The following is a 10993-nucleotide window of genomic DNA, read 5'->3' on the forward strand; positions in this document are numbered from 1 at the left end:
AAATTCAGATTGGAGTTCAGATGCTAATTTATGTGACTGCTTTTGAAAACAATTAAATTTAGGTCAAATCCTGTTTCTGTAGACGCATCCATTACCTCTGCCATTAACTCTAGGACACCTTTGTTTTCACAGCCTCTGTTCCTTAACTCAAAATTAGTATTTTCTGACAGAGACACCTGCCTTCAAGTATGGTGGTACCAAATAAAGTGCTTTCTTCAAGAAGCAAGGATACTTTGCTCATGCGCTGCAAATAAAATCTGTAGAAACCTAGCATCTGGTGATACATTTACCTTTTATTATGTTTTCAGGGGAATTCTGGCCTGGGGTTCAGTATTGCTGGAGGAACAGATAACCCACACATTGGGGATGATCCCGGGATATTCATTACTAAGATTATACCAGGAGGAGCTGCAGCAGAGGATGGAAGACTCAGGTAAAAACAAACTCATTATATATGCTTGGAAACAAAATGTATCGTTATAATAAATTCTTCTTTAAGAGTCATATGCAAACTGGGTCTTTCATGAGGTCAGGGGAAGTGTATGACATAACTAGAGTTGCCTTTCTGCTAAGGCAGCAGAACTGATGTGAGTAGCTTAAAGCAACTGAATAAGGTCAGTTAAGTCCTGTATAAAGGAACATTTGCTGGTGCCACTTTTATCTTTGTACCAGTCACTTTATTTAGTATAAAAGGCAAAATGGGGACAGGAAGAGGAAACAGGTCCGTCAGCATGAAAGTCTTCTCTGCTTGGTCATTGCATGTTCATGGTAGAAGAACTGTACATTGGTGTTATACATAATCAAAATTTCCCAAACTACAGAGCCATTGCTAAATAGGTGTTGCTATTTGTAGGTGCTCCCTGTTATTTGGCTGTAGTGATGAAGTGTGCTTACTGTTTCCCAACACTTCTTGGCTCTGTGAAGATGCGATGGCAATGCTCCATATCCTGAGTCACCTCCAGAGTAGCCTATGGCTGTAGCTCCTGAGGTGGTCACGCAAGTCACTGGGAAGTTGTGGTTTTCAGATATGTGGTAGCACATCTCTTAAACACGAGGAACCACAGAACTGTTTGTGCTTCTCTCTCCTTATGGACTGAACGCAGAAAGGCTCTCTTCTATCACAGAGACTACCACCCATCTGTCGATTGTAAAGCCTGCTGATGCTCCAGAAGTGCAATTTGGTTGAAAAGACTTGGGCTAAACTTCTGAAGCTTTCATGATCCCAACACTGGAATCTAAGATCTGGGAGCCTTTGCCATAAACAGATGGTCTAAAATTAATGAAATGTATCCAGATGGTAACAATAAGGTTTTTTGCCAAAGCCTTCTCCTTTAATTCCAAGTTAAAAGTAGGGAGAGCTGGTCATTTTTTAGAGAAAGTTTTATATATTTCTTATACTAGATTAGCAATTTGATTTTGGAAATTATTCTTATTTTTGCTGCGATTGGTGATAAGGAGTCATGGTGGTTGGCAGTGCCTGAAGAACTTATGATCTAAATAAGATCATAGACAAAATGAATAGGAATAATCTCACATAACTTAATGACTAAAATCCAGCAACCTACCCCCAAATTACTCATCTTAGAGTCTCCTGGTAACCAGCGAAGAAAAACCTCAGCATTTCTAGGTTGTGATTCATCTCATCCTGAAGTCAATATCTAAAAAAAACCAGATCACTTTTTAAAAGGGCCTGCATTTTCACTGTTGACTCAAATGAAAAGGAGTTTCTTCAACTAGTTCAGCTGTAGTGGTCTGTATTGTAACTGTCTGCACTGGGCCAGGTGAGCTTCATGTAAAACAGAGCATGTGGAAACAGCAATATTTGGAAATCATGCTATCAAATTTGACATTTCTACAAATAAGAAAGGATCCCTTGCAAAATATAATAACTTTTTAGTAGAGTTTTTAATTACTTTTGAAAGCTTGTCTAGCTTAAGCCATTAAAAAGATGGAAGCCATTGCAGTATTTTTTTCCTATCTTTGTATGATACCAAGTATTTCATAACGCATTTCTATACTAATTAACTACTCTAAATTTAACTCACAACTATTTAGTAATTATTGTGTTGTAAAGGTCTTAGAAAGACCTAAACCCACAGAAGTTTGCACACTGATCCATTGATCCTTACTGAGATGAGATGCGGCGAATTTTGTGTTTTGTAATAAAAGTTTAGTAGTACAAATATAGGTATGTTATCACTAAGACTTAGATAACATTCTTATAGTATTTATTAGCACATTTTGAAGTAAAGTGTTTTAATTGATAAGCACACATTTGTCATGGTCATGTTTTCTGCTCTCATTTGTAAACAGGAGTTTACACTAAACTCCTCTCTCGTTAATACTGAATATTTGGATGCAATTAATTAGAACTGGATCTGCAGAACTTTTTTCCTTCAAAGAAAACTGCAAGTGCCTTGAAATAATTCTGTGAAACTGCCATTAGGGAAATGGATTTACTTAATCCGATGGGGTTTACACTAAGTAACAGAAAAAATAATTCTTTTAGCTGAATATGGCATGATATGAATAATGATACAGAGTATCTGGAGTTCTGCATGCTCCTTAGTGCTCAAAGGGTTTTTCCTCTGCCTCAGTTTCCCACAAGGTCTTCTAAAACTTTATAGTACATGAGAATTTGCACTGACACACCTTGCCCACTCTTACAGTCAAACACAAGGTGCATACTTACGTGATGATTTAACGGGATTTTTGTAATGATCATTGGTTTTTCGGTATTTTATAGTGAAATGGTGAAACAGATCTCACCACAATTTCCAATAAAAAATACTGTCTGGAATTGCATATAAACAAGGTTGTAGGTTTTGATGGTGAGACTTAATTTTATTTCACAATGTTTTTAACTGCTAAGTGAGTTTCACTTTGCTACAATGCTAGCAAAGACACAGTCCTGTCAAGTTTTAGGAACACCTGAAAATATAGGTATGGGTGATTGTTACTGGTATGTCACTGAATAGAAGGGCTATCCTGGTGCAGTCTCCAGTAGTTTACATGACAATTAATTTTACATAACATAGAGTTTATCAGCTAAGGCCACTTTAAAGGAACAAAAGCTCAACAACATGCAGTAACACCTGCCAAGAGTAGCGATAACCTGAGAAATGGGTTGGTATTTATGGACAGAAACACTGTATACTTTCTGGTGTCCATTTTTGCCTCAAACTCTGCCTGTAGATACTATGCATTATATAGCAGTGTGAAGTGTTTGAACTGGCTTCTAAACCTACTGTCTGTTTTTAAATCATAAAAGCCTGTAAAATCACTTTTTACTGCATTTTACATGAAGTCCCTTTGATCTAACTTAGCTGAGTGTTGTTCTTCAAATAGAGAGATGGTGAAAGCAACCTGCAAGAAATGGACTTAATGCTATAGACCCTTATAAATCTTTTATGTGTCTATATGGGTTGACAAGTGAAGGAATAGGTCAACTGAAGCTTCATGTAAGTTCAACAAAAGCAAATGCAACGTCCTGCGCCTGAGAGGGAGTAACTCTGTTGTAGTAGAGGGTAGGGCTTGGCGGGCTAGAAAACAGCTTTGTAGGGAAGCACCTGGGAGTCCCCGTGGACAATTTATAGTTATAAGTACATACATACTGGGTATAAATACCTGTTTGGTGGGAATGAAGACTCTTATCAGTGGAGCCCAGTGACAGGGCAAGAAGCAGTGGACACAAAACACGTGAAATTCCACCTGAACGTCAGGAAATACTTTTTTACTCTGAGGGTGACTGACTCTGGGCATAGGGTGCCCAGAAAAGTTGTGGAGTCTCCATCCTTGGAGATCTTCAAAACCTGACCAGACATACCATGGACAACCTGTTCTAGCTAACATTTCTTCAGAAGGGAGAGTTTGACGAGGTGATCTCAAGAGGTGCTTTCCAACATAGATGATACAGTGATTCTGTAATTTCCACCTAAGTCAGCAGTGTGCCCTGGCAGTGATGAAGGCCAGCATGGAGGTCAGCAGAGGTGCACAGGGGAAGGACCAGAGGCAACAGTCACATGTTGCAATAAGGGAAATTCAAATTGGGTCTAAGGGAAAAAAAATATCTTTTTAATTATGCTGGTAAGGCATTGTGGTTCAGTGAGGTTATGGGATCCCTGTCTCCACAGGGATTCAGTGTTCATCTGGACAGAGTCCTGAGCAGTGGGATTGAACTTTCAAGTTGGCCTTGCTTTGAGCAGGAGGTTGGACTAGATGACCTTCAGAGCTTCCTTCAAACCTAAATTGTTCACTTATTCTGTGGATTCTGTGGATATCAAACCTGTGTGTGAGACTGGGAAAAAGGGATTAAGTTCCTCGTTTTTATGTTCTTTTAGTGGAGAACAGTACATTTAGTGAGAGTAGGTACAATGCATTGTGTAGGTTTCTATTGCTTCATGGCTGTCATCGTTTAGACAGCTTTTCTGCTTTTCTGTTACCCAATAACTCCTCCTCACTCAGGAAGAGGTATCAGAAAAAGGAAAGGAGACCCATGGATTGAAATAGAAACACATTTAATAAAATAATATTTTAAAACCCAATATTGATTACAGTATCAGTATCAAGTACACAGAGTTATACTCAGGCGATATAGTGGTGGTTGCAAGATGTGATGATCACAAGTGGTGGAGTAGGCCTTGGAAATAGAATGGTGGGTGAAACCCTCCTGTGATGACAGCCATTGAGGAAAGAGGGGAAACTCCCCAGTTCTCAGAAATGCAGCTTTCCTGAATGTGATTTCATCCCAGTGAATCCAGGACAATGGCCCATGTCTCTACTTAAAAAGCAGTAAAAGTTATCAGCCACTTTAGACAACATTCATTTTAATAAAACATTCCTGGTTTTGAAAGACTTCTTGAACTTCCAAATATTATTCATAGAAGCAGAGAATTACAGAATAGCTCAAGTTGGAAGGAACCCACAAGGATCATCAAGTCCAACTCCCTACTCCTTGCAGGACTACCTAAAACCAAACCATATGACTAAGAGCATCATCCAGACAGGCTTGGTGCCATGACCACTTGCCTGGGAGCCTGTTCCAGTGACCAACCACCCTCTCACTGAATAGCCTTTTCCTAATATCCCATCTGAACTTCCCTACTTCTGTTTCCTCATATCCTACTGCTGATCACCAGAGAGAGATCAGCGCCTCCTCCTCTGCTACTCCTCTTAAGGCAGTAGTAACTACTGTATTTACATACTACCTGCCTGGAAATGCCCTGACTTCTACAACTAGCATAAGAACCAATACTCTGCACAATTCAGATTGTAGGAGACATTTAGGTAAGTACACTAACTCCTAATCTTGCAAAATACAGAAAGGTGTAGAATCTTTCATGATGTCCATATAATATATAGAAAATAATTTCATATACTGAAAATAATTTCATAGAATCATAGAATACCACGTTGGAAGGGACCACAAGGATCCAACCTCTAGTCCAGCCTCTAAATTGAATTTAATTTAATGGAATACAAAAGAATTAATTTTGAATTTATTTTAGCTCGATGCGGATATAATAAACTTGGGACTAAGGTTTTTGGGGGGTTTTTTGGTTGTTTTTTGTGTGTTTTTTTTTTCTGAATGCTGCTTGCCATGTTTCTTTGAAGCTTTGAGTTTCAAGGCAGTGACAGACAGCGAATATAAACCCTCCAGAAGTAGCAGCCACTCCCACTGAGTTGAAGGAGAATTTCTCTCTTTGAAGGTTTTTGGTGCACAAAAACTTCTGCTTCTGTCTCACAAATGCCAGTTGACCATGGGCAAATATCTAATAGAGAAGCTCTGAATTCAGATTTCTTTTAAGCTCTGGAAGAAAGAGAATTCCAGTGACTTATGACTGGCTTTTTTTTGTTTTATTTGGGTTTGTGTCAGAGAAAAAAATACAGCTCAAATGCCTAAATAAAATATGGTTTAAAATGCCTAAATAAAGCAAAGAACATCAATATACTATCTCAGCACTTCCTTCTATTGACACTTACTGATCGTATGTGAAATTGTGGCTTGTAAAAGACAACACACATCTGAAAAATTCATCATAGTGAAAACAAAAGTCATCAGCTTATGGAACTAGTATAGTAGTATAACTTGGTTGAAAAAAAATAGTAAAATGATAATGAAGTGCTTTCAATTACGACCATGTTAAAAAGAGCAGAGATTTCCAAACTATGAATTTATTTTCAGCAATCATGAACCAAAACTCTTTTGAGTCAAGAATCATCCTTTCTGTTTATAATTTCTCACAGTCCAATTCCAATCTTATGATGGATCTGTTTGTCTCAAAACTGGGTACAGGAATGAGTGAGTTGTATGAGTTCCTTATCTATTGCTATCAGAAAATATGCATTTCCTTTTTGTGAAGGCAAGTTCGAAAATGTGAATTTTAAAAGGTTTTTGGGTCTAAAAACAAATTAAAGAGTCCTGGATGGAAAAAGGATTAAAATCTTATGTTTTATACCAATCTCTTGGTCATAGGAATCTTATTGAACCTGTGATTCAAAAATCAGCTACTGCATATATGACTGAATATGAATGAGTTTATTTGCAGGACTGGAAGATACATTTGGTGGCCTTGAGCAGGAATTTTATGGGTTAATGTTGTAGCAAAGATTATTTTGGTATCTGAGCCTGAGCTGTACTGAAGAGGAAAGAGGGTTGATTCGAGGGGTGAGTCAAAGGGAAGAAGGTGATTGTGCCTGGAGGCACAGTGCCCTGGTAAGCTGCCCGGACCTGTAGCTGCTTCATTCATTCTTTCTTCTAGGAAACTGGTTTACAGTTTCTTTCTATCTGTGAACCTGCTGTTTTTAATTTTTTTTCCTAAGAAGTGTGGACATTTGTAAGGAGAACTCAAACACATTGAGAAAAGTAAATTGATTTGACAGACTAATCAGAAACAACGCACGTACCCCCAGCTCACTGAACACCATAGGCTAAAAACTACTGAGGCTGTGTTTATCTTTCCTTTGTAAATGCTTCTTTCCTAGTATTACTCTAATTACTGATCGTCAGGAGGTTTAGGATTGTGAAACTGCAGCATTTTTAAGGCATGTTGTGTTTTTCTACCATCACCGTCATAGTTAGCCCCACAGGATTTTTTTTACCTAGCTCTCCAAGTGATTTGGTGTGGGGAAAGGACCATAATACACATGCTAATGGCAGAAGACAAGAACCGAAATCACTTGCCCTCAGTCATCTAGTAAATCAGGGAGAAAGCTTGGAATAGAAGAGGGATTATTCCTTCTCTCCTATTTCTGTGCCTTACAGGCTACCAGCAGAGTTAAATGGCTACCAGCAAAGGTTTCAAACAAATTAGATTTGTGTTCGCTTCAGTTGTCAACTAACCCAGTGTGAGGTGTCAAAGGATTATAAATTTAGCTAGGTGTATGTCACAAGAGAGGAACTCTGAAAACAAGACCCTTTCTCATGCACATTTTGTTAATAAAATAGAAAATTTAAAAAATAGTAATTTAAAGGTAACAATTGCATTCTGATCAGATTTTTTAAAAACATTTCTGTGTTTCATTGAAGGTGAACTGGAGAGGAAATGTTACAATGTTGCTGTATGTTCCAAGCTTGAAAACTGGAATTAATAAACACACTGGTATAACTATTGTGTGCAGTTTACCTGAGAAAGGTACAAGAAATGGAGGAGAGGAAACAAGCGAGATGAAGGAGCCCTTTCTATTTTTGCCTCATGGGCTGTGCTGATGGTGCTTTGCTTCTGATGAAAAGTCTGAACCCCAAATCCCTGTGCAGCAGGCGCATGGTGGTTGCCTGCTGGCATCCATCCGTATCTCTGGATGGCTCAGTAAGAAGCGCATTGGGAGTGATAATAGGAAAAAAATGAGGGGCCTTTTCAGATTTATGTGAAGAGCTATTCCCAGGAGCGATCATGTTCTTTACAAGTGTGTCATGTGTCTGCAATACAGCTTGGATAACTGGCTTTAGTTCACTATCATTATATATCAAACCAGAAGTGTGTCTGCTCTGTGATTCACTGCCCAGGTCCCTGTTTGTTAAATTCTGATCTTGTGTTAAGCCTATCAGTACCAGGTCTATGTGCACTGCAGTGGCATAAAGCTTGTTCAGGATGTTATTACAATTACAGTGCTGCCACAAAACACTGGTTCATATCTGCACTGTTTACAGGTCTCTGACAATGCTATTAGTTCAGTACATAATTTAGTAGTAAGTTAATAAAGAGACATTCACCCCATTAGGCAAAACATGCTTGCTCTGCAGGCAGTCATAAATTAGATGGTGAATTATTGACTGTACACTCTGTCCTGGTTTGTGTTAGGGAGTTTGATCTTATTAACTCTGTTTGCCTATGTATCTGTGCATATCATTTTTTGAGCTACTGTGGAATAAAAAAAAATATAAAAAAATAATAATAATAATAATAAAAATAAAAAGATAGAATTACCACAGGGGATCTACAGGAAAAAAGGCAGGTCACAAAACCAAATCTGATTTTCATGTATTACTTTTGAAGTTGAGGATGGCTTACTATGACTCAAGTTTGAAATGATCAACTTATTTTCATCAATGGAACATGTTACGTTGTATTTATCTTTTCTGTCGCTTTCACCTCTTCTCTTTTATGTAGCTGAATCCTTTGATTTTTTTCTGTTTTTTCCTATGTGAAGTTTGCATTCCGTATTCGGTTTTGCAAAGCCCAGGCATGTCTCTGAATTTGATTGTATTTCTGCTTTTCCTGTTTTGAAAATAATTTGGCAGGCTGTAAAAATTCTCTTATGCAGTGTAGGAAAGGGCAGGGAAATTATGTTTTAATAGCTGAATTCTCAGGTAAAGAGAATAGAATTTAATGGGAAGAAAAAGGTACCTCCCTGGCTTGTGGTATTTGATGAATTTTAGGGAACTCTTTATAGACAGCAGTGATGGACATTTTTGTAGAAGTTTTCTTTTGGTTACAAAGGATCGGTTTCTTCTCCCTATACGTTTCTGTGCTGTTTTCCACTAATGGAAGCCACTGCTTGTGAATAACACTTAAGCAAAATAGCAACATATTAGGACTTTGGCTACACTGCAGTTGTATAAAGCCCATTGCACTGTGTATTTCTTGCAATGGTTCTGAACTGGTAAACAGGTCTCTCTCCCAAGAGTTCCTGTAGTCCCCATCCAGCCTGAAATGACAAATGGCCCAGAGTGGAGCAGCAGCAGAACAGCACCATGCAACCAAATCCAAGTGATGATTTCATCAACACGTTTGCACTGCTGCTGCAGCTACGAATTTAAATAGCTCGGTGATAATTTATCTGGAGTTAGGAGCTTTCTGTGGTTTCATACCTTAGAAGTCATCAGCTCTCTGTGGAGCCTAGCGTTAGTCAAGAAAAAAGAATTCACATCTGTTCCCATACTCGACAGGTGTAACCCTCCGGGGTGCTGCTGAACTCTTCATTTCTTTCAATTTCCACCGAACCTGTAAAGAAGATTTTGGATGAAAAAGAAACTGACTTAAGCTATCATAAAAAAAACCAAAATACAATTAATTTCCTTATAACCAGCAAAGATCTGATTCTAAAACTTTTAAGAAAAAGCATGGTCAACCTTTTGCTTCTGACAGCCAAAACCACTAATACACGGTGAGACAGGCTGTTCACGCACTGTCAAAACCCTAGGCTGCGGTTTGGATAAACACTTGGACTTTCAGACTCCAGCCAAACCGTATTTCCTGACAGTATCTCATCAGTGCTGGCACTTTGCTTGCTCCACTTTTACTACAGATGTTAGAGCCGGGGTTGTAAATTGATTTCCCCATTGCATGTGAGTTTTAACATCAAACTTGCAAGATGTGTACTTTGTTTGGATATGTTGTTTACATTGTGCCTATTCCTCTGAATCATGGCATTACAAAAAGAAAGTTGAGGTGCTTTTTCCCCTTACCTATTTGCATTTTACCCGAAGTTGCAGCTATCTCTGTGTTAAGTGTGCAGCCTCACGGTACTGATGCTCTGAAGCCGCTGAAGTTTCTTACTGAACTTGAACTACACGATTTCTCCTCCTTCATTTATTTTAATGCTACACCCTTGTTTGGAATAGCTATCCTCAATCAAACCAGAGCGGAAGGGAGGGTTTTCTACTTGTTAGTGCAAGCGCCAGGGAGGCAGGACTGCTTAGTTTTGTTCTCAACTTGCTACGCTTGATCTGTGGCAACACTTTTCTTCTTTTGTGCTAAAGTTTCCCCATTTGTAAAAATGGGTATAGCGATCATTATCTTTGCCTCACGGGGCTTGTTGTGAAGCTTAAATGAGTTCATATTTGCAAGGTGCTTGGAAAACCCCAGATGAAAAGTGCTTGTAAAAATACCGAATCTGGAATTGCCTTCTGGGCTCTCTGTTGTAACTGGTTTTCCTGCACAAACCTGAATATGCTTCAGCTGGTGCTAGTGTCAGTGGGGAGGATTTTCACTGTGGATGAGGAACGACCGAGGAGTTTGGTGTAAATAGTAAAGCGTATCCCAGTCCCAAGGAAGGGCCTGGTCCCCTGCCAAGGCTGGGCTCACTAAGGCTGGGCCAAGGCAGCTGCTCTTCCTCTGGGATCTGGGCCTCAAAGCCCCCTCATGGCACTGGAGCCAGCTAAACCTGGAGCCAGCTAAACCTGAGGGCTTTGGAGGGTAAGTCAGGGCTGCGAAGCCATCCCTGCCCTCTACCACACCTACGAAGCCTGGCCTGGGGCATCTCCCAGTACCTGCAGAGCAGCCCTGCAGCTGGGAGGAGCTTTGCAGCTTCCTGGTGCCTTCATTCATCTCAGACTTTATACAGGGTTTTGTTTTTCTTTCCCTTTTCTTTATCGCAACACCTTCCTCTCACAACACCCCGCAGCTACCTACGCCTCTTTTTTTTTCCTCATTTTTCGCCTCTCCGCTGTCCCACTTTGGCCTCTGGCTTGGGAGGGCAGATACGATCCTTCGTTCTGTGAGCAGTAGTTTTCCTTCTGGCCACCATTAGAGGCTGCTGCCTCCGCCGGCTG

The 10993-nt window shown here is 39.5% G+C and overlaps 1 protein-coding gene across 1 annotated transcript in view; it reads left to right on the plus strand.

The window, feature by feature from the left end:
• Window positions 1-308: 308 nt before the first annotated feature.
• The window catches only part of LOC104548012 (disks large homolog 2), a gene marked incomplete at both ends in the record, with an annotated part of 122807 nt that continues 112122 nt past the window's right edge, over window positions 309-10993 (plus strand). The window contains one exon of the mRNA XM_010193913.1: window positions 309-433. Within this exon, the coding sequence (XP_010192215.1) occupies window positions 309-433 (125 nt within the window). The remainder of the gene's footprint in view (window positions 434-10993) is intronic.

Source organism: Mesitornis unicolor, unplaced genomic scaffold, assembly GCF_000695765.1.
Source record: "Mesitornis unicolor isolate BGI_N332 unplaced genomic scaffold, ASM69576v1 scaffold14681, whole genome shotgun sequence".
NCBI lineage: Eukaryota > Metazoa > Chordata > Aves > Mesitornithiformes > Mesitornithidae > Mesitornis > Mesitornis unicolor.